General features: G+C 34.9%; 1 protein-coding gene across 1 annotated transcript in view; it reads right to left on the bottom strand.

Annotated features, from left to right (window-relative positions):
- Nucleotides 1-21785, bottom strand: part of LOC127868820 (transcription factor GATA-3-like) — a 35550-nt gene extending 13765 nt beyond the window's left edge. The window contains 5 exon segments of the mRNA XM_052410895.1: nucleotides 8781-8926; nucleotides 10838-10915; nucleotides 15297-15794; nucleotides 20399-21019; nucleotides 21502-21785. Coding sequence (XP_052266855.1) covers nucleotides 8781-8926; nucleotides 10838-10915; nucleotides 15297-15794; nucleotides 20399-20621 — 945 coding nt within the window. The 5' untranslated portion in view covers nucleotides 20622-21019; nucleotides 21502-21785.
- Nucleotides 21786-26235: the final 4450 nt, after the last annotated feature.

The raw sequence follows: 26235 nt of genomic DNA, 5'->3' as shown, positions 1-26235 counted from the left end.
TCCAGCCAGTCTAAATATTATGTTTGTGTGTTAAGGATTTGTTCGCCTTTGCTGTACTTATCGCGTCCTATCTCTGAAGATAATCTGACGGCAAGTCACTAACGAGCAATGCCGAATGACAAGTGTTACTCAACATTGCACATAGGTCTAGTTGTCACGTAATCAAAAACAGAGGCTACACTTATAAGCAATTTTGATTAATTCTCACTAATTGATCTCTTACTGATATGAAGTCCAGTACTGCCATACGGTCATATTGAAAACAGAACGGAATGGCAAGTTGCTACAGTATGCCCATAACATATGGAAACTGCCTCTGCTGCAGTGATTACGAAAGAGGGCATTGAATATGGAAAATGTAAATTTACAATTTGTTCTACCTCACTAGTGGAGCGATTGAAAACTGCATCAATGCGATATCAATTTGGAGAAACACGCTCAAAGGCAATAAGTAAGAAATATAATTCAATCCATTACAAACGTTTTATTGGTGTTCCTTTTTAAGAAAAGCTTTTAAATGTGCCTTCGGGTTACACATCAACGTTTGTGAGCGCGACGTATGTAAATAGAAACAAATATCCAACCACTATTAGGAGGTACACCTTAACCCATCGAAACAAATGAACGTTTCTCGCCGGGGGCAGATCATTGTCTTTGTTGCATGTTAATTCGAAAACAATCTGGTCCATTAACAAACCATCGATATGGATATAAGTCAGTTTTTGCTCAAAAATTATACAAACCCGTTTCCAACTTTAAAGTAATCTCTGCCTCGTTTTGGAAATGAAAAAAAAAACAATTTTAACTCCGCAAAATCACTGGCATCAAACAAATTTTAGTCGAGCACGTTTCAAACATTTAAGTAGTAGCAGAAACTAGTTCATGCAAGGCAAACTCGCATAAACATCTTCATAACAACTGTGTTTGTCAAACTCATGGCCCCCGTATTACTCGCAACATTAATGCGCCATTTTCTTGATTACCGCTTCATAAAAGAAATTACAAATTAAGACACGGAAACCTTTGCAATTATGCCCTCGCGGAGCAAGATAATACTGTAAATTAGAACCCTTACTTTACGCCAGTGGAAGACGGCTCTGCTTCAATAAAACCAAGACATTTCACCAGTTTTCAGGCTATAAGACGATGTTCATATTGCTCAGAACTCGAAAATCCTCGATCATTTTCTAATCCGGGCAATTAGGTGGGGAGGAGAGAAGTTTAGCAGGATTCCCTAACCATCTGTTGTTTATGCTCCAACCGTTTGTATAACTGTTTCTAAAATATTTCTTAAATAACGCGCGTTTTCTTAAAGTTGAACTTGTTCCATAATGATATTCGAGCGTTCATATTAATATTATTATTAGAATAATTATTATTTTTATTATTATCCTCATCACCATCATCATGGCCATCATTATATTTTTTTCAAGATGATGTTGTTGATGATGAGGAGGAGGATAGCGATGATAATACTAATGACACTAGTAATGATACAGAGTTATTAATACATTTCAAACCGGGTCATAATGTGTATTGGAATTACCAGAATCAACTATAATTTTATTTGATTTATTAACGTTTTATCAGTTAATATCTTAAATTATAAAATTCCAAAGCAATGAAACTACGAACTGAAACAAATGTGTCTACAAAGTAATGTTATATCAGTATATCGCGACAGATAACGATTCAATTTGACAGTAAGTCTGCGGAAAGGCTATATTTTTTCAACAATAAGATAATCCCCCAATAAACATGCGACACACTTAAGATAAAATCACCGTGATATACAATAAGCATCCAGTGAACAAATATCTATTTAATGCAATTAAATTTTCATCAATATCACAGAATGCCTCTTATCGCGAGTTTAGATCACCCACAAGTTAAAATACTACACCACACCGTGTTAACTAAATCCCGACCTTTATCGCTCCGACAGAGTGTGCGACAATAGACTTATCTGTTAATGATCTACCTATCCGATCTAACGTCCTTTTTTGTAATCTACGCAAAGCTTGGTTGATTCCTAGCGCTTTTGCAGACTTGTCAAGCATGTAACTGCATAAATTTGATCAACAGATACACTTATGCCTAAAAGTGGAATTAAGCCAAAAGACACAAAAGAATGCGAAAGAATTGCCATCAAATGATGCGCTACCTTACTTGTTTGTCTGTTAGCTGCTTGTGTCTTAGTTCTACCAATTTACTAACTGTTTTATCAGATTGTTAGTCGAAACGGGATCATGGGTTATAAATTGATGAGGAATTTGATTTTGTGTTATCTGTTAAATTGAGATATCACGTTATAAGTTGCCATTATGAATCTCAAGTTTCATTCTTGGCACCCTTATATTGTTACAATGTTTCTTTTTCTTCTAGCTACGGACAAAGAGTTTTTAAGAATTGATAAACTAATATTTAAATAAATCCGTCTTCATAACGAGCTCTTATCATTAATTCTAAACAATCAGTTTGTATGGAACCACGCCAACGTGATGCTATTGTTGTGTTGTTTTAATTTAGCTAATGGTTTAAATGTAGTGAGAATTTTAACAAAAACATTCTCATTATAGCAGAATATGGTGCAAATGTCTGCTACTTTTTATCTGATCGATCAGAAATGCCAAGAATCCCAAATGTGGATTTGTTTAACAAGAATGGCGCCCATTAGTGGAATACACCATTTTACAATATTTCGATTCGGACAAAAAATGCATCCTCGGGCATATTGTGACAGACCGGACCGAATGTCCATTTCGGGGGTAACAATTTTGATTTTTATCTCGGCCCATCACAAATTTTCTTTTGACAAGTCCGAATGAAAATACATTTGTCCATTCCCACTTTAATTTTAAACAGCTTATTGTTGTTGCACCCGTTGCGTAAAATTGCACTTGGAATGTAAAAGATAACATCAGAACCACGCATGATAACATTCTTCTATTATGTCTACCATACAATTAGGGTTTAAGTTAAAATTCGAAAGAAATAATAAGGTCATTAACAGATGGTCTATTGCGTAATATTGCATCGTGTATTGATTTTGTTTTAAATAGAAATTAAAGGTAAATGCATATATTATTTATTTATTTATACATTTCTTTACTTATTTATTTATTTATTCATTTAAATAGATGTATCTTAAATATAATGTGTGATAATTGATTTTGAGAAGATGTATTTTGATAACTTTTTTATCTTGAACTGCAGTTTCATCGCAAAACATGTTCGAATAAATTGTTCATGACCTCTTCTTTTTATCGTTTCATTTTTTTCAGCACTCACTACGTTCTAAAGGCATGATTGACCTCAGCTACGTTCTAAACTCCAATTAAAACAGCGTCTTATGAATATTTTAGACTTTATTCTTTACCTGCTTTGTCGAGCGCATTTTATTCGGAACCAAAATCTCTTAAATCTTTTCTAAACTCCGTAATACCCTTCGCTGAAAGTTCCAGTTCCACATTATTTAGTACCGCATCAATCCTTTCGAACGATGGATAAGTTATCTGTACGCAAAATCAACTCAATTATTCATCAGCGCTCTCTGGAAAGGTTAAAATTTTCATCATCCGTCGTTCTCCGGGGGCCTTCGATCAATTGCATTTAAATGTACAGTGTATAATAGAACTATCAGCCACTACCGGTCCGTCCGATCCAAAATCTATCCCTTGCGACTGGTTCAGAAAATTTAACATTCGATACGCGTTTGATCCCCTCTTTCATCGGCCTGTGCAGCGCCTTGCTCTTTTGTAATCAAACTAACCTTCGCCTTTTAGTTTTTCTGTGCAGTATTGTCTAGAAAACATGGAGAATTATTTCTGTGTTGTTCTGATGTTGTTTCATTTGTTATGATGCAATGTATAGTGTTTTGTCCTTTTCGTCGTCTTATCAATAGGATGGCGAATAAAACAAAATTAGACCATTTTCAACCATGCATTCATTTCCTTTCAATATCCACAGGCATGATGATTACTATATCACAAGTATGATAATTGTGTTGATTTTTTAAAATTGTTATCTTGGATATAAATGGACCTTCAACGTACATATTTTGGGTCAAAATCAATGATTTTATATTTTTCTTCGTTTTTTTTTTACTTGTAGACTTTACCGACATAACCGTTTTTAGTTTATAAAACAATTCCACATATTAAAAAAAGAGAAAGAAAACATTATAGCTCTAAACCTCTTGAAAATAAAAATGTGAACGGGCATTCTCAGCTATTCAACCTTGTTCTCACGGATTTTGTGTACCGGTCGTTTTTTCTTTTGGGTCATTACCCCTTCTTGCTGGTAATGCGCGCTACCGTTTTCAAGAGTTGATGTTGAGTATAACATTACCCTGTACACTCTTATTACAAGACTATTAACACAATCCGGCAAGTTTTAATTATTTTCTCTAAAAACAATGAACAAGGTGTTTGTTTTCAAACCACCAGATGTTTAGTGTAATGTTTGAACACCTGACCAGAAATAAGACGATGTAAATGCGGCTTAAGACTCCAAACATCGTGTTAATGTGTATTTATGTTTGGAAAGTCTAGTAATACGTTACATGACATTTTCCATCATAATTAAGGGACTCAATTTTCAAATCCTTTGAAATAACATAGTAAGAAAAAAATGTCTTAATATATTGGCAAACATAATTTCTTCGATTTTGTTAGTATTGATACCAAACATGACTTCCATATAATTTTACATAGTATATGATTAACGGAAAGGTGCATATACAATGTAAAATAAGCTGGCAATATTTCAATCTTCTTTCACTTCAACAGGATCTTACGCAGGAGTAATTGCCATTATCTTCTTGTTAAATACTAATAAATACAAATGAAATTTTCAGTGATTACCTCAATGGAGCAGCTAGCATTCTATTTTCATTGGCGTACCAAAAATAAATTACCTGATAGTATAACTGTCTGATAATTGTATGTTGTCAAATTGCTTTCATGCAAAAATACAAGAGAAATGTTAACTTGTGAATGATACCAGTCTGAAAGCCCGTAACAAGTTATCCTGTATAAATAAATCTCTCACAAATGTAAAAACATAATATGTTGTAATAGTAGGGTTGTGTAAATAACGTTGGGTGTCGGTTTTTAGGCATTCTGAAAGGAAATTGATATACTACACCCTACCTATTTCCATTAAATGAGGCCCATATGGTTGAAGATGAAAGAAGATGCACTCAAACGAAGACTGTTAAACAACAAACAAGCGACATGAAATGGTTTCACTTATAGAAAACTTGACAGGCAATTTAAAGGTAACTTAGCAGAATATTTTTTTGTAAACAAATCAACATCGGAAACAGAATTTAGCCTAAAAAACATCACATAACGTTTTGGTCACAATTAATATTTGGCTTAAGCTTTCAAAGCAACCTAATCATTTGAGATGACTTAAGAATGAAGAATAGACTTCAATCGAATAAAACATTCTTCAGAGTTTGAAGACATACAGATTCCAAATATTGTGCATGTTTAACACCACAAATACTGTTTTATGGAAGTTAAATGTCCTTTTGAAGCCTAGTACCGCTATATAGATCGTTATTGAATATGTCTAGGACCGACCTACCAGTAGCTAGAGGCAGCAGTTTTAACAATTTCTAGTAATCAATACAATTATCCTGATAGGACCAATCCAAATGCCATAATAAGACCCACTAACTAGGTAGGAAGGCGTCGACATGCGAATAGACGCCGGTTCTAATGTTGTTAACACGTTTGGTAAAGCCTCGCAAACGACGGTGGCCAGTTAGAAGATTGGGTACGATAATTGATAATTGTGCACGAAAAAAGTGCACGATAGCGCATTTTTCATGATAATTATATTGTTGTTTTTCTCTGTTCTTGCACTATACTTGCTACGTTGTAATTTGCCGCTTTTTAATTTTAATGACTTTTTTTCTTCGGGGAAATACATCGTTCATCATGCTATACAGTAAATTATGAAATACTAATTAAAATCAAACCACCAAATACGCTGTCATCAATTTCAACCTAAAAATAAATACACACCAAGTAACAGATTGTTTTTATCATTATTAAATGTCAATGCTTTTTAAATAATTCTCATATTCAAGCGGTACATTTTTATTTTTGTATACGAGCATTAAGACTATAACACACAGCAATGTTTGTCTTCTACAGCGCGATACATGCCACATGTTGAGACTGTTTGTAAACATTGTGAGCCACTGAATCTAGTAGCGATTCATCCGGAAAGTTTATCCGAAAATAGCGCAACTTCTGAGAAAAATACCAGCTCTAATGAAATAGAAGCGTTAGTTTATTATAACGAGTGGGCTTGTTTGCACGCAGTTGACGCAAAGCTCAAATAAAAATAAACATTTGTATGGGAATGTATAAAGTTTACAATTCAATCACGATTTCGCCCCGCGATGTGCTTCGGGGTCGGGACTGCTGCGATTCCACTCACGAAAGTGTCAAAAGACTCCTAAAGAGCTATGTTTCTCGAATTAAAATTCCAGACAAGTCACAGTCTATGAGCCGTCGAAAAGATTTACTGCAATTTGACATAATTAATACTAGCATTGAAATGTACACTTTCTGGAGCGAGTCCTCGCTCCCTAAATCTAGCTCAGTTGTGCAAATCGGTTGATATAAAATTTATCACTTCACGAGCGTTGCGTTGGGGTAGTAACAGCTCGCGAAATGTCGAACACCTATGAATTACCAGATGGTTTTGAGACGTAGGGGCTGTATTTCAGACTCGCGGGACCCCGATGAGACGCGATCGGCACCGAGTTATAGACTGTTACAAAGTAAATAGCCGTAACTTGACGGAACGACAGCCAAAAGGTATGGGTTTTGCAACTGGAAAAAAAGCGTCTAAAACTCGTGTCATGTTCATTTAACAGCGATTTAATAATAACGGCTCCCCTGAGTTTACGAGAAAGACCAATTCATTTTAATTTAAGACAGTGTTTTATTTGTTAAATGTGGGTACGTACACAAAACGAGCATTATACCGTCGCCTCAATTTTGACGATAGTTGACATGGCAGAATTAAAGCCATTCACATACCCGTGTAAATTTCACAAAGTTGTTAATATGACACCGTAATATTAACGATGTTTTCTCATTCATTTATCTTCCATTCTTTACATCCCACCGCCATTCAAGTTTGTAAAAAATAATATCAGAACAGCCTCAGCGGTCACAAACAATTAAAATAAAAAGCCTTTTTTAGTTAACGCACTAAGAAAATAAATATATAATTTCACGTTACATGCAGATTTCATGAAAGTGTGCTTTCACTTTGCAATATTGTCTGCACAATGAACAATGGACGTACTTATGAGGATTTGAATTCCGTTAAGCATTTTCTCTAAGCTTTCGACTCATGAAAAACATTAAAACACCTTCTATCCACTTCTAATAGGCCCTTAACATCGTTTTGACAGTGCACAGGCATAATTTAGTCTGTAAGTGTTAAATGTATGTCTCTAAAATTGACGCAAGTTTATATTTTATTTGCACGCACTTGTAGCGGTGATGATGTACAAATTACATCTGAAGTTTTTCGTAGAAACAAGTGGATGAAGATATTGCTGGTGCTAATGTTTTGCATAATGTACCCCACTCGATGCAATTTTGTTCTAAGAACATCCGCAATTTAAGAGGCAGTCAAAGCGTTAATCCTGGTTTTGTTTGGTGTTGTTTTGTTCTTGTTGCTTTTAATAATGTGATGTTAAGTGATGAACAAGAGAAGGATAAACATCATGATGTGGGTAAGGTAATGTTGTCACTGATGAATCTGATTAATTTGAATTGATGTTTGCTTATCAGTTATTTTATTACACTGATAGTTGAATGCTAAATTACTACAACTAGAATCACTTTTTTATCCAGAATTGAAAACGAGACGAAGGTTATAAATGATGCGTAAATTTATACAATTATGCAATAATGTTTTTAACAAATTAATATAATTATTTTATTATGTTATTGAATTTTTGAATGTGTGTATTTCAGTTTAAATTTTTATATTCCCGTATTAGCTGAAGAAAAGGCGTCTTCGAACAGGCAGTAAGACCTATATGCAGTTGTATACATTCTTATCAAATGTTCTGTAATGTAAACGTACGACATACGCGTCAATCGTCTGTTTCAGTAGGAAAACAATGAAATTCACTATAATACGAGTAAATGTACTACGCATCGGACAAACGTTCAAACTATTTTCTAACTCAGCGTTGCGAAGTTCAAAACCCCCAAGGGCCTCGTTATAGACCGGGTGAGCTTTTAACATTCTCTTTTGAGAGAGTGTCGGCAAAAGTTTAAAAGGGCTGCTAAATGCCGCTGTAAAGGGATTTTACGGTGATTTTATTCCGTTTATGCTCGCGTTTTTATTGTTTTAATTGAAAATTAATTGAGACAACAGGGGAATTAAAAGTGCCTTTAAAAACGCGGTCACCAATTGTTCCGCGGCCCTACCGTCTGTCAGTTTAATGGTGGTCATGTGCAATTATATTGCAGTTAAATTGACACTGTTTTGCGTACACAATATCGTATCCCAAACATATTCATTCCTGAAGGGAATGAAATACAACACGTAAATGGTATAGAGCATAATAGAAATGAAGAGAAGTATTAAATTTGTTGTCGTATTTATAGCCTCTATAATATATAGAAAAAGACCTTTATTGTACAGCATTAATAAGGTGGCTGCTTACATAACATTGCATGACCGAGTAGAAAAAAAACGTAATCGATATAAGAATAAAATCAACTCACCAATCTCCTTTTGGGCTTGATCAACGGTCGGTTCTGTCCGTTCATTTTGTGGTAGAGGCCGCAAGCGTTGCACAGGTAGTGCCCTGTGCCATCACGTCGCCACAGGGGCGTTGACGTCGCCCCGCAGTTGACGCACTCGCGCCCCTCTGAAAACGTACGTCAAGCGTCACGATTAAAGCATCAGAAGCGGTTACTTATAACTAAATATTTTATTTTATTTTTATCATTAAAGTATTCACCTTTTCATGACCATGAACGCACTAGTTCTTAACGGTTACTACTTTTTTTTTCTTAACGTAATGAAACAATCCAGAGCGGTCAATATTTTACACACGCGTTTCATATTTAGAAAATAGGGACCTGTGCATATATTCCTGATTTCCTGAATCGAATTTTACGGACTCATAAAAAATAAGGAAACATTGATGTGAAGAATAATATTAAATGTATTCATATAGTAGAGAAAAAATTACCGATGTGTATATTAAAATAAAATGTGAAATTAAATAAAAACACATTATGAGTATAATTAAATAGTGTTAGATTCAAAATGATCATAATATATAAAAAAAAAAGCATCGCAATGATTTATATATATAAATATATTATTAAACTTTCACAGTTAGTTATGAAATATATAAACTATTACTAACTTATTTTAAAGCATATTTTTTTAATTGTCAAACCAAGTGCATACTAATATTTTATCTTAAAGCCACCTCCAAATACTAAAAAACACAAAAAAGTCAATCGAATCATTACCGTGACCTCAAACATCCTGATTGTTTATCATTAATTACAACTGCGTTAAACGCAACATAACAATCACTTAATAATTGCGATGATTGCTGTACGATATTGCAATATAGCATCTGTGTTCATGTTATCAATTTTTGAAGGACGGCAAACAAAATAAATAATAAAATTAAACTTCGACAAACAACTTTTTTTTAAATTTAAGTTCGTTTGCTAAATATGTATTCAAACGTAAATAAACATATACTTTAGCTTTGCGTATAGATCGATTGCTAAAAAAAGCGAAACATTTGCTACGCATATAGCATTGCGTTGATGGAACTTTGTTTCGATAAGAAAACAATCAGCTAAGTGCTTTGCAAGTAAACACTGATAGTGTTACCGAAATAAAACATCCTTGCTGTAAGGTAAGTGAATTTCATGGACAAACGTTGTTTGTAACATGATGAAAAATGCATGCAATTTACACATTCATTAAACTGCTTTTAAATGAGCCACGTCGTGCGAAAATGGGTATTACGTGTATTATGCCATATGCGGTAAACGCAGCTCCAAATCAGCCTTCGCATTCGCGCTGGCAGATCAGGAGCTAGTGTCCGATATAAAGTGAAGCAAGGTTTCGTGGTCTCAGACGTGGACATAATGAATCTTCATCAGAGTACACGGATAAAGAGGCATATAAGTAGCTACACTCTTCGGATATGGCCTAATTTCTGTTTTCGCAAGACGCGGCTCAAATAACAGCTTCATCGATTTGTGTTGTTGCTGATGCTGCACGTAAGTTTGATGGAGATAATGTTCTTACACCATTTGATCCCCATAATCTAATAAACATTTCGTATGAATATTTACAACAAAGAAATTAAATCATGTTTTGAATGCGAATCTGAAATGCATGATTTCGATGAGAAGTCATGTTTTGATGGAGAGATGTATATTATGGGTTAAATATTTGCAAAATCTGTGTATCTACCCCGCACCAAGATTTGTCTGTCACTTTCCACACGTCATAAATACCCCAAACCTCTCTAATGCCACAATCTTATCTTATGACACGTGATTTTGAAGTTCAAAACACAGCAACAATGGTCCCAAAATACCAGTAAAGTCATGGGTGAATATTAAAATTTCTACAAACACAAAACCCATCTTGTCCACACACAAAAAATCTACATATTGCAAATAACCCAAAACCTGCTCAAAAGCCCATTTCGTCCACGAAATTTTCTAAATGTTGCGAAAGCCCCTAAAACCGGAAGTGCTACGGGTTATACACATTTCGAATTGAGGGGGTTTCTGACCTGCAGATTGGTTTGCTGCAGAAGGATCCCCCTCAAAGCGTTGCATCATGACGTCAGAAAACGCACGAGGGGAAAACCCTACAATTTTAAAATTAAAGACTTTATATTTAACGCTCGGAGGGATTTAAAGCTCTCAAACACAAGCCCATTCCCCATCCACATGGTCAAATCAGTCGGAAATAGTTCTTAGTCCCCTAAACATATTTATAAACTTATATATAATTTGCATTAAAAGTAAGTTCAATAATGACAATTTAATATTTATATCATTTTCCATTTCCACTAACACACTTTTATGCCAAATAACAAAATATCGCACAATTTTCAAGTGTAAACTAACGCCGATAAACATATTTAATGTTTCGAAACACAGTTCTCTCGAGCGATTTATCTGTATTTTTATATCACCTCCGATAATATTACACACCAACAAGAGAATCAAGAAAAGAAATTACTTGTATGACAAGATTTTATCGCGGAGTTTCTACCATGAAAAACGTACAATAATGCTACAACATAATCTTATCTGTCAATTTATTTCTGATTTAAGATAAATCTTTCCGATAAGATTGTGCAGAAAGTTTTATTGAGAAAAGTCGAAAACTATTGCGAGCGTGGTGTTAACTCACGAACAGGCGATGCTTGGCGTTGTTAGCCAGCAATACTAGATACTGTAGATATGTGCATATTTCAGTATTCAAGGGGAAACCTTCAAGCTGTACACGCACAGCTGTTACACAGAATATTCATACAGTTCAAAACAATCAATTATATAATAATGTCACTGTTTAACGACTTACCGAAAGAAAAAAGCACTGATTAACTTATTTTTTTTTAGATAGCATTCATCAAGATTATACGGATAAATTTAAATATTTACTAATGCCAAATACAAAACATTCTAATATAGCACATATTCTCGTTTAATTACGCGCCGAACATCGCAAAACATATTACTTTCCGCTATTTTCCGGACCGTCGAAACTCTAAGCGACCCATTGGGACCCCTGACACGGAGGGCTACCGTAATTCTGCCAAGTCCAAGTTTCATGAGAACCGATTACCCATCAATTCGAAGACAGAATGGTGGCTGCAGTTTAATCAAAGACATGCCCGTACAATGCTGTCTGTGCAGTTGAAGAAAAACGGTTGCATGCATCGTTCAATTTTATTCCGCATGTATAGTTTTGCAGTTAAATGCTCGGAATATTTTAGAGGCTCTTTGAAGAATCTCGGTCATATTGTTTTATATGTTTGTTGTTTTAAATAACAAATGTTGAGTATTTAATTAAAAAATTGTTTTTACATTAACCAATGCGTACGAATCTTTTAAAATATGATGATCTGATTTGTTTTTCTTTGTTTTCATTCATTTTTGACAGAAATTGACGCTTCTCAAGAACTCTACCAAAATGGAAGGAAAACCCAAGCTATGTAGGTAAATTTTATTATCCTTTTGGTTATAACTGCCGCCAAAACTGCTTGCGCCTACAACAAAGTCTTAACATAAAAAATGTTTTAAGTCATGAAAGGAAACGCAAACTGTTAGACTTAATCCGCGCCACCGCCATATGCGACTTTAACTTGCATCGGAGTGTCCACAATAGGCAGATAATCCGCGCTAAGCCGGCGGGCGCGAGTCTGAAGCGCCCCGCTGCGGCCGCTAGAGGGCTTGACCCAAGTTGGCTCATAATTGGCGATAATAAGGGATAAGTACCATCTCTGCATATGTCATGATTTCTTAATTCGATTTGTATTGTATACTTCACTTGACACGTTCGTAAACATCGTGTGTGAAATCATGGCACTCGATCGACTGATTTACTCAGCTACGTTAAAGATAAAGGTGATAATAATACATAAATAATGAAGTAAAATTAAACATTACGTGTTTTTTTTTCGTTTTTTTTTAAATAATTTAAACCTAATGATTTAATCGAATATTTTTCTCAAACAACGTAAATATATTAATATATATATATATATATATATATATATATATATATATATATATATATATGACATTTAAACGACGTTAACATACATATTTATTTCGGCTAAATATACTTAAATGTATTGACAAAAGAACTTTTAATTCATAGCTGTGTTTGTATCGGCATACAAGACCTATACAGATATAAAGAATTGCATTCTACAGTTTATTCATTAAAAGTGAATTTTCCCTCTGACTGATACCATCAAAGTCAACTTGAGGTTAGTTTGATTATCATACAATACTGTAACAGACGGATAGTATAGCCCTCATTTACAAAGTATTTCACATTTCGCTTTGAATGTAAATTGTCGAGAACATCGATTAATTCACTGATAAAAACAATTGACTTCTTTTCTTGATCAATTGTATGCCATTTTCAAAGATGTAAAGACATGAAAATCAATATTAAGGGAGCCAGTATCGTCTTTAACTTCATTTCAACTCAAGGAGAAAACTGTGTCAACATAGAAGAAAACATAATTAACGTGCATGCAAGTTATAAACAACAAAACTTCCATCTGTGACGGGAAACTGAATGCTTGATATTTGATGCCCGCTAGAAACCGTTTTCCGATTGATGCAAAGTAAACAATTAATGTTAAAACGTAATAACTTATGCGTAAACTGTGTTTTCCGCAATCATTAGTTCTATTATGTTCGAAATATTAGCAGCTGGTTGAAATAAGTGTCTAAATAATTGTACGTTCAATAATGCTATATAAGAAAGACCTGGAAAAAACGTAATATAAACAGCTGCTGTTGTTTTGGAATAATAATAATAATAATTATTATTATTATTATTATTATTATTATTATTATTATTATAATTATCAAATAATAGTAATAAGAAGAAGAGCAAAATAATAATAATAATAATAATAATAATAATAATAATAATAATAATAGTATCAATTATAACAATCTAATATAGTAATTTATGATGAAATGAATTAAAGGTACAATTAAAACACCAATATAAGGTATCGGACATATTAAGATTGAATCTGTAAGAAAATGTTTTTTCTAAAACAGCGCAAAAATGCAAAAACGAAATCTAGTATTTTAAAACGAAAACACCAATATAAGGTATCGGACTTATCAAGATTAAATCTGTAAGTAAATGTTTTTTCTGAAACAGCACAAAAATACCAAAACGAGTCTACATGTCTGTGGTATATTTTTGACGTTTTGTCCCTCCTTTAAAAAGCATTGTGGTCCCTTAAAGATCAAACAAACATTTCTGGGTCGCAATGACTGATCTGTGAAAGCAAGAACAGTAAATAAGCTCGTTCCCAAACAATATTGACACAACAGCTTTAAAAGTTAATAATGGACATTATAATTAATATATCGATTAGCGTCCGAATACTGTACTAGCGTACCACAACGATTAACTCAACCGTTTGTATTTTGAAAGAATTATATAGACAGAAAGTTTCGCCGCGTGTCTGTCCTTCATTTAGTTAAGAGATACATGTAAATGACATGAGTATTGCTTTAACAAATTCAAGCTGAGAACAAAGGATATAGGCAAGGATTGTTCATTAATTGTTTCACACTTACAATTTAATTATTTATGGTGTATTTTTAAATTGGATATGTACAGATAACGCATGCAGAATGAAACAAAGAAATTCATATCCTGGTATAATGAAAATAATTGAAATCTTAAGTGAGCAATATTTCGAACGTCATCCAGTATTTCGGACACCGACACCATTTGACAAACACTTGGCCCTTAATTGCCAAAACGAGGTTACACATGTAAAGATGTGCCACGATGCAATTGAGATGATAGACCAGTAGTTTAGACAGCTCGGAAACTGTCAGGCATCTGTCCACTTAAAAGTCGGAAATCGAACTGAAGTGTATTTAGGCCTTTCTTCTTGAGAGTACCTAATATTGTTTCAAGGACGCACGCATCTTTGCAAACGTACCGGTAATCCGGACAGTATGCGCCCGTCCATGTCTCGCGGATAAAGAAGAACGTATAGCTAAACATTGACTTGAAATTTTTAACTTGTAAAGCCGATTTCACTTTAAAACGAGCATACCTAAAACGAATTCACGACCGCAAAATGTAATGATGGAGTTCAACATTGGCAAGAGAAGAATCATGCACGTGATGTTATTTTGTAATGAACTCAGGCTCAAAGAAAAAAATCTCTTTATATCGAATCTATAGCAAATTTCCTTGGCGTCAGAAAGTTATTTCCTTCCCGTGAGATTTTTAGGCAGTCGTACTTTCCCATTATGGTGGAAATGTAAAGAATTCGAAGACAAGGCATGCCCGAATGTCCAGTGCTAGATTTTCATGAAAAAAATCTCATTTGCGTCACGTCACGTTCTGAGATTTATCGCGAGAAGAGATCATTGTTAGCTGATTATAAAATTGTCAAGAACTTCTTATGGCATGATAATTAAGACGTGCTGAAAAGATGAACAATTAATTAACACAATTACCTGCGCTTGACCTCGATTTCTGTCGCGGGCGTGATGAGAGGGTGGGGGATGTTTTAAACATACTCGGGTGGTGGAACCCAAGCCCTGCACCGTAGTCACCGTATGAAGAGTACGTAGGTAACGGATGTGCAGAATGGCCGCTATTTGGGTGCATGAATGAAGACAGTCCATTATCCGTATCTTCCTTGATAGACTTTTCCGAATGTGTATAGTCCGAATTTCCTGCAGAGTTCGTGGCACTGTTATTTGTGTTGTTATTTACACTACTATTGTCCGGTGTGCCGTCCTTAGGGGGCGTAGGTGGGAAATTGAAACTCGACGAGGCGATAGATGAGGCTGGGTGTACGGACAGAGGCGTGGTTCCGCTGTGGCCCAGCGCCTGTTTGTTATCCCTGTAGAGTCCCCATCCAGTGTGCGCGGGAACCATGCTTTTTGTGTCAAGGGATGCCCAAGGATTCAGGGCGTGGTGAAAGTTTGGGCGGTAGAGGTTTCGACTGTCTGTAATGTACAAGGACAACAGAATGAACAAGCTGTCCATCTTCAGTAAGGTAATATATCAAACTTAGCATCTTAAGTATATGGTGTAGTTTTTTATCTTTTATACCCATGTTTGTATATGTAACAATAAGCGGGATAATTTTACTCTAGTGCGCCATGGGTAGTTTTTACAATGGCAACACATGGCAATTGTAGTAGTGAATATATAAAGAAACAACCGTCTTTGTACATATGTTGTTCATTTCATAATTTTGGTTTTATTTGGATCGAGTTGAATTGAGTACGAAAGTCAAACGTCAATATACATGTTACTGATTGATGTGTCCAATACGTACTCAGAAGCATCGTCTCTGTATATTAATATTGGTTTACAAACACACTATTCATCTTCGAAATAGCAAATCAGTGGGACAGTGCAGCCATAGTGCTCAGATTTCGAATAATTTGCACCAATTGCCATTAAGACCCACTGAGATTAAAAACAGTCGCGAAAACATGTTATACATAGACCTGGTATGTGATAGGCCGAGTCTTATTTCGTAGCTTCGGGTAGCAAGAAAAATGAAAGGCTTTAATAAACACACTGTGTCTTATACGTAACCAAGTGCATTATTTATTCGTGTTATTTTTAATTCAATCGTTTGGCGCTGGTTTAACATGATAATTGATGAGTGAATATCACACCGAAACAGGGTAAAATTCGAGTCATATAAAAGTTAATTTATCCGAACTCAGGTATTTTGAATCTCTATTCAAATGCTATTACACCTCGGGAAAAAATAAAGCTACACACCAAAGCCATGAAGCATATTTTTGTAGGTAAACGAGTGAAGTTTTACGAACGTATTTTAATAATTACGAAAATACCACTTAAATAAATCATCTTGTAAAAATTGTATTCGCTGTGTGCAGTTTTAAACGTTCTATAATTGTTAATTCACTTGTGCATCTCTGCATCTTTAATTATATATCTTTATAAATGTTTTCTCTAGAAAACACACGAAAAATGAACACCAAGTCAAGTGCTCTACAAACCGTTCTGTAATTCCTAAGTTTTGAATGGGAAGTTTGAAAGGCTTCAGTAACAGACAAATTTCGTCAATGCTCCGGAAAATTACCGTAAATTACCCGTGCAGACTACTTTTCCTAAAATTGAGGCAAATTGCGGGTCTATTGGATTAATAGAGCACTAATTGGGCACAGCGCTTAAATGTTGATATACCAGAAGCTCTGTTTGCAGAAACAGTCCTCAGCTTTATTCCAGTGTACCTTTCCCTCTGCGAGTTATGTGTGAAAATTCTAACCTAGGTTCCCACTAGCGATTCTTTGGGATGAAACTGATACCGCGGTATTTATTCGTAGACATAGTAAACATTCCCCTCGAAGAGCATTTTTCACTGGATCTAAGACGATAAATGTATCGAGCCATGTGGTCTAAAGTTTGTTACGTATCTCTTTCAGTGCTGGAACCGAATTTTGAAGGCCTTTGCAAACAGTTTGGATCCAGATGAGACGCCACAAAACGTGGCGTCTCATCAGGATCCAAACTGTTTGCTATTCTGATAGTATTCTTTGATGAAGAAAATGCTAATTTTAGAAATTCAGCAGACGACATTTTAGCAGACGACAAATTTCCCAGCATGCAAAGGGGTATACATGCAGTCTGAATCGTCGTGGTCGGTGATGCTTAGAAAAAAAACATGTATGGAACTTTTTCCTAAGCCGACTTTTATTTAAAATGCAATGCAGTGTTACCTATGTGTTTTGTCCATTGCAAGAACATCGGACTGTAGCTATATATTTGCAAGTTTTCATAAAGATATATATGAAGTTCATTACACACAAACTACTGAAAATATGTAATTATTACAACGCTAGATAGGACAAAATATGTGTCCCTTAAACCAGAAGAACATATTTTAAATGTGATCCTCGGAACACTTCGGTCGGGTATGGGATAGCTGTTGCTGGCTAGCCAATATTTCGTTCCGCCAGTTTGTCGGAGGCAAAAATAAATTGAAAACAGGCACCGCGAATTATTTTGAAACCGAACACGCGAGAAAGCATTTGTTCCTTGAATATTGTTCTCGGTTGTTACTGATTAGCTTGGATGTTTTAATAACGGGTGTCTTCTTTAACAGGAAAAATACAACAGGAAATGAGACATCCAAACAATTAGGGTCACTCCGCTATGTATAGCAATTTTTGTGCGCTTACAAAAAGTTTACCGCGGATTACTTTAACGTAAGGGTGGGGTAAACAAACAGTTATCTTTAAAATATAGTAGCTCAAGTATTGTGCAAAAAGTGTGCTGCTGTTGCTGCTTCTGCTGCTGCTGCTGATGATGAAGAAGAAGAAAATGATGATGATGATGATGATGATGATGATGATGATGATGATGATGATTATGATGATGATGATGGTGGTGGTGGTGGTGGCGTTGTTGGTGGTGGTGGTGGTTTAAGGAAAGGGAAAACGCGTAAATGATAGTTAACGTTTCTGCGATGTTATTGTATTGCTATTATTTCTACCCGTTTCTTTCCCTGCGTACAAACTAAATCCAACACTACACTTAAATAAACCCAAGATGTCGCCAAGAACGGATATGCATTTAGTAGTATTCTGGTGTAAATTTTCATGGAAACAAAAGAAGCATGTCTCTAATTACACGTGGAAAAGTATTGAACATTCATAAATCATAAATTAATGTTCACAGAAGGACTACAAGCCAGGAGGAAATGATATTTATTTGAATAATTGCTTGTACCATAACGTTCTTAATTTTGCCGTTAAATCATGCGTAACGGGAAAGAAAATAATTTATGGGTTAAGGAATAATTTGCCATGGGTCGCCCCATAAAAGAACGTATTAGTTCAGCCGAGTTTTACACAAAAACTAGCGAGGCTGTCGACTCCCGAGTCAGTTTTACTGCAATATTACAATAGTGCACACGGCGTAAACATTCAATGTCATAACGCATCGAAAGAAAGTTATTAGTTATTTGTTGATAGTTATTAGTTTTGCATATTTTCCGTATCAATTGTTTACTAGGCCATGTTTAGTTTTTATTTTGGGAAAAGTGTCTACCCGTCGAGGTCGGTGGAATGTTTGTATAAACAAAACGGTGTCAGCGCTGTGGACTTATTGCAATTAAAGTTTGAACAATTGTCAAACAGTAGATGTTTCATAAACAAAAATGCATGATCGGCTTTACAGGACGCATAGTAACATTCCGTTGAAATATTAGTCCCTCTGCGAATATTTCTTGGACAAGAATAATGTACATGGTGGGTTGTAAACATATAAAATGCTGATTTTTACGGATATGTGTAAGTTTGAAAAATTAAGCAAATAATTGGAAAAACATGGCGTGCCTGAACAAGTTTTCTTTAATTTTAGTTGCAAAGAAACATTGATAATGATTATATCGTGTTTCAATATTTTGTACATTCAGTGCAATGCAAATTAAGTATTATCTTCATAAAATAAAAAACAATAGTTTTTTGCTTTTGTTTTATAGCCAACTCTAAGCAAAAAAAAGAGAAAAGATATTTAGATAGTGTTCATTATTCTTAGCAGACGTTACAAAAGTAACTGTTATTTTATAATATTGGTTTAATGTGGTTGTGAATGATGTGCTACAATATGCACAAATTGAGCTAGCAGAGTGAGCGCTTTTTGACTTATTGTTACATACACCGCCGCGTAATATAGACATACCAAATTTCAAGTAATTTAAGTAGCGACGAACAATTACGCGCTGGATATGCAACAATATGACAGACACTTCGTCGCCTTGAGTCCACTTACACAGTTTACACAGTTGCTGAACCAGTACTTTGTCATCCTCGAATATAAGTGGATAAAACTAAAGGAAACATAATTCCCAAAATATGCTCGTCTTTATGAAGTAAAATCAACGAATAGAGAACTATAACAGCGCGAGCATATGTGAAACTTGATCTTTTCGAGTACACTCAGTGATTTTGATTTTTTTCTTTTGATATCTCTGATTTTGTAAAAACATCTTTTAATATGTCCCTTGAAATGGACACCCGATGCCCAACGTGTTGAAAGGATATTGATTAATATGTCATTCCTTGTTATTTTATGTTTCGAAACGTTGTTCTCTTTGAATAACGACTATAAATCTCTCTTTTATTAAATTCTTTTGATTTTAGCTGCATGGGTTTGCCTAAATTGCTTTTATATAAGCAAAATGTGGACCAATATTCAACAAAAGTCCGTATTTGTAAATGGATGTAACAGGTAATCAGGTCTTAGTTATAATTTTTCAGAACTGTTAAAGGACATATAAATTATATTTATACCGTGAAGACAAAAAAAATTAGTAATAATAATAATACAGTTGCTAGTCTATATGTAACAGTATATTTTTCAAATTAATTTTCCTTCATAAAGCATATTAAAAGAGTACTAATTCTAATTTATTATTATTATTATTATTATTATTATTATTATTATATACAGTGTTTATTTAGGTATTGTAAGTATAACCCTCTGCAAATATCTCAATCAACGAAATTTTCAAAATGATAAAATTATCAAAACAAGAAGATGCTATGAGACTTGAACAACTTACCATGTGAGGCACCGCCATAGCCCATCGCCCGTGAGTTGGAGTAGTAGTTGTGTGCCGCCCTGTGGGACCCGGCCCCGTCGAAACCCCCTGGCATGGTAAACAGGTCCATTGGGTCCTCTGAGGGGAAGCCCACGGGTCCTTCATATCCAGAAGCCATTCGGGACGCATCCGGTCGGGTCAACCATGCCGGAGTATGCTGTTGGTCTGCTGTTGCGATTTCCATATTAACTGTTAATGTTTTTTTTTATAAAAAAAAAACTATTTAAATTTGTCACAAAGATTTAGGCCAATGTCACCACTATTTGAAATAGTGTTTAAGCTTCACACCGGAACTTTAATTTATACTTCCCAAGTACACGAAAATTTGTTCAGTTTTACGATTGTGTGAAACATGACCAAGAATTATAGCACTATCCTTGCACAATATACACGTGTTGTTGCAATAAAAAATAAATAATATTTGGAAACAAATGTTATAATTGTTCAACGTCTATATTTGGAATTCAAATTCACTGTCCGGTGGAACACAGTGTTACAAAGCCAAGTTCTATCCACACGCCACCACACTAGACTTGTTCCTAATTGGAAATGACCTTTGAAGACACCGATGTCTTTGAATATCTGCAAATAAAACAATACAAGCATTTAATAATTCGTATATAATTGCGTATCTCTACCATCAACAATAACTATTGTTACCAAATGTGAATGTCTCAATACATCAGATTATTATCTATGTATACCCCCGTATTACTTTACAAAGCCCTTTTGCAAACGATAAATATATATTTTGCAAAATAGTGTTATTAAACAACAGATCAAATATTATTTTATATTGAATTATTCGAAAAGCAAGTTTAAAATCCCGTACACAATTTTGCCATCACTGTGTATAATAATTCACATATGTGCCACCCTGTAAAATCAGATTACATGTTTATCTAGATCGTAGAAGTACTATATCTGTATCCGATCTTTTAAACGATACTAAAAGCGAACGGCTTTTTTCCTTCCATGTTTATCGACGAAAACACCTTTACACCAATGCTCAGTCAGTTATGATTCAACAGGCGATAAGACAGAAAGTTTAAAAGCATACGTACATCTTTGCGCAATAGCTCGCAAAACGCTTTCACGTGCTTAAACAAAGCATCTTGATAATTGTTCCGTTGATCGTCCCGAAATGCACCGTATCCGCAATTAGTGTAAGTTTTAATATTCACTCCCAACACTTTGATCAGAGCGAAGCAATTTTATGCAGTTCGGAAAGCTTCTTATAGAAACTCGTTGCATGTGTCATCAACTTAGCAAAGATATGAAATCGTTCCTTCGATTTGCTTATGGCTCGACTGATATACTGTTTATGACCCAAAACAACAAATGTATATTTGTTTCAATTGAGTATTCGAATGCCGTCATTGCTAGCTCGAAGAGCTTTTCAATTCGGGACGGCTCTGCAAATTTCGACCAATCGGAATACAAGCGGGATGCACCGATTGGAGATTACGATCTAGTACACGCCCACTGAAAACTATGGTATCGATGTGTGTTCTCAATGCATAGCCCGGCCGCGGCGAAGTGTATGGGAAAATAGCTCGCAATGGGCGCGTATTGATCTCAGAGATAATATTACTTAAATCTGAGTGGGCCATGGGCGGGGCTAAGTGGTAGATGATAACTATTCGTCGGATAGGACTATCTCCGGGCGGACTACTGTTTTGAAATTGACTGGTTCGTTTTGACAAATTTTCGAAGGAAATATAGTTTACCCCGAAAAAATGCTTGCGTTGATTGTTACTTGGGATATATATATTTTTTAAACAAGAAAATTTGTGTTTGTATTGTTTTTTTATATTGTTCATCGCGATGTCGCTAAATTCGGGTAAAATGAAGCAAAATACACAAAGATGAAACTCAATGAAGAGAGTTGCTTAAATATGTCTGGTATGGTCCTAAAAAATATCCCGTTTCTGCCTGCAAAATGCATGTTCTTCCTAATCTTGATTAAAAATGTATTTTGATTGTCAGTAAACATGAAAACAATGAAAACATCTATGCTATGAACATAAGTTGCAAGTAAAATGTATCGTTGTCGAAAATATTATCCACAAATCTCTCATTTAAATGATACTAGTTAATATAAGGAATAACAATTGTATGTGATTTTGCGTATAAAAAATACAGAGTAAATGCTGGATCGTTATGAATATTTATGCATGTATAATTTGTAATGTATTTTGAAGTTTTATTTTCCGTTTGCTTGATAAAGTTGCACTGATAAATTATATTTTTTAATATGTTTATTTTCATTATTATACTACTGCTACAATCCTGTCGATTATAACCACATCAATGTTACTTTGTAGCTTACTCATGTTTAATGCGTTTAAATAAGTGTCAGTCACGTTCGCCGATATATATCAAGTTGTAAACGTAGAATGTGTTATCTTACCCCAAAACTCAAAAGATGCCATCTTTAGTACTTTTTGCGTGGAACAAACTTATCTGATTGATACCGAATAGAAAATACAGGAGATACGATGCTTAATTAGGGTATATCTGGCGATCGTTAACAACTATCTCTGAATTAGATAACACTCTAGTAGATCTATCACACACGCGTATCGTTTTGAACAAATTACGGAATTAATTTGTCATCAAATAAAGACAGCCATCAGTAAAGGAGTGAAAATTGTGAAATTTTGACACGCGTCCTGCTAAGTCTGGCTTTGACTTACCAAAGGTCCGGTAGCGATTTTAAAAGCTCGTGATAATAGGCGCGCGCCGATGTGTTAATGTTCGGTAGCGTTTTCAGATAATCGATGTCAACGTCTTGACCATTCGGGAAGGGTCAACGACGCAATTATTGTAAAAATAATGACTTTCTTTTATCTCCGACCTCAATTATCATTAGTAGATTTACAGTTCTCTAATAACGCGGCATCAGAATTCGCCACGTCTACGAATTAGGACAAATCAAAGATCCAACGATGAGTAAAAGAAAAGGGCCAAAAACACCAAACGCATCAGCACCAACGATCTTACTACTACTGCCAGAGAAATTTACTCCTTGCATGTAAACGTTTGTTCGTCGATGAAGCGAGTTAACATAATCAACCTCCTTCTCATCATTAAGAGCAGCAGCAGCATCGCAGCAACATTTACTGTTAATACGTTTACTACTGCTGATGCTACTAAAGCTGGTATTGATGATGATGATGATGATGATGATGATGATGATGATGATGATGATGATGATGATGATGATGATGATGATGATGATGATGATGATGATGATGATGATGACGACGATGATGATGATGATGATGATGATGATGATGATGATGATGATGATGATGATGATGATGATGATGATGATGATGATGATGATGATGATGATGATGACGATGATGATGATGATGATGACGATGATGATAATTTTGTTCGCAATTAAAATCCATCTTACAAAGATCTTATGATTAAAGTACTGGTTTCAAACCTGTAATAATTACGAATGTTACTTTAAAAAAAACACGTTGCAATACGTTATCCATTATTTTCATCCGTTTGGTTGAACACATCAAATATAATCCGTGTTTGGAAATTAATCACTGATATGTTTTAAACTACTAGGTTAATGAATGTAACGAGAATTTTATCTCCTCTTAATTAAATAATTCTACAAATATCGTAATTCCAACTTAAGCAATGATGTACGCGTTGGTTAGTAATAATGTAAGGGTAGTTTAAGCGGGAAAATACACATTACGCCACAAACATTTAATGAGAGAAAGATATTTTACAAATATGTCACGAATGCTTTTGTTTTTGGAGAGCATGTAGAGAACATGCTATTGTTAAATCCCAAGCGGGTAAAGTGGAACATGAGAACTGTGTGTCTCAAATTTTGTGAGGATCGCTCCTCCCGAGAAAGAGCGCCATTTCATGAGAACACCATGGGTAAAGGCAAAACTCTACAGAAAGTTCGAATAAATATTTAATAACTAGGCGCGATTGTTTTATTTGTTTCATTTGGACGTGTTTGATCAAATGGGTGGATGCAGAAGATTTATTTAAATAAAATAATATCAGTATGGACAAAAACTGCCTATATGTGAAACGCTAACATTTTCTGCACATTTCTACATCGAAAACCGACGTACTTTGTACGTATATACGGCTCTAAAACGGTTACGTCGCATATGCACGTCATCGCATTTAGGTAAGCAAGCTCGCTTTTGCGATTCAAATACGGGGCCGTCACGTTTATGCGGCAACGCGAGCGCATGATAGTGTGCAAGTGTGCGACAAAACTGTTTTTGTGATGCATATACAGAACAAACAGTAACTATCAGCTGCTGCTGCTACTGCTGCTGAAACTGATGATTATGATGTATATGGGGTTTGCGTCGACTTACAAATGCTCATTAAACTGCACGTCCGATTCATTACATTAATTTTTGTTCCCACGTAAGTGTTAACCAATGCTCACATTGGGCAAACTACGGATACGTATGGCCGTAAAAAACACACCAACTTCCTCGTTTTCCCATAAAGTCTTATTAAGTAATTAGCCCTATCCTCCAAGAAACAAGTGCGAATATTCTTAAATGATGATTTATGGGCGGACTGTTATATTCATGAGAAAAAAGGAATGTCCTTTTAATTCCCGAGCCCCTTTTGCCGCTGGGTGTCGGCTTTTCGCAAAGTATTTAATGAATTACAATACATTATTATGGTCTTTGATATCGTGGAGAAAATAGCTTTGTTTGATACAATCATACAAGCAAATTATGACTTCTTAAGGCCTTGTCCGCATTTCGACATAAGATATTAAAAATAAATAAGTCAAGTAATAAGGGGGTATGGGAATTCGACGGTCTAGTTGTCCACTGGCTAGCGTAGCGAATTATTAGTCTATGGTATTTCTAATAACATAAGTATTTGAATAAAAGTAAATTCATACACCAACAATAATAAAGCCGGTTCTGTAATGTGGCAATATTAATAGTTTGTCGCATTGTAAAAATACATACATTATTACTACATAATTTATAAACTGGTTTACAAATATAAATTATTGACAATCCTTTTACATAACAAAAAAAAATCGACTACTATATTTTACGTTATTGTCAAACAATTTGCAAAGCGTACCTTCAAATAAAAAAGATCCAAATCTCTAAAATTCTTTTTATACTCAAGCATAAATACAACACTGTGGAATATCTAAATGTATATTTAAATCATCTGACCACCATACATACAACTCATATCTGTTGTATTGCCACATAAACAGTGAATGCAACGGCTCGATGACAAAGTGTTAACAGGTTAGTTACAACCATATTTGAGCGAAACTGTGTATGGTATGTATACGTACACGTTCAACTGTTCAAAAATGCACACGGCTAAATTCGATATTGGGACAGGAAATTTTGTACTGTCTACATGTTCGAATTACTTTCCGTACCCTATAATTGAAAATGCAAACTGAATTTTCAACTGCGAAATATACATCAAGGACAGAATGGCCGCATCAACGCTGTCCTCTTGGATCATCATCATCATCGTCGTCGTCGTCTTCATCATCATCATCATCATCATCATCATCATCATCATCATCATCATCATCATCATCATCATCATCATCATCATCATCATCATCATCATCATCATCATCATCATCATCATCATCATCACCACCATCATCATCATCAGCAGCAGCAGCAGCTGCCAGCAGCAGCATCAGCATCAGCATAATCATCATCATCATCATCATCATCATCATCATCATCATCATCATCATCATCATCATCATCATCATCATCATCATC

The sequence above is a fragment of the Dreissena polymorpha genome, chromosome 2 (genome assembly GCF_020536995.1).
Source record: "Dreissena polymorpha isolate Duluth1 chromosome 2, UMN_Dpol_1.0, whole genome shotgun sequence".
NCBI lineage: Eukaryota > Metazoa > Mollusca > Bivalvia > Myida > Dreissenidae > Dreissena > Dreissena polymorpha.
This window is presented reverse-complemented; position numbering and strand designations above follow the sequence as displayed.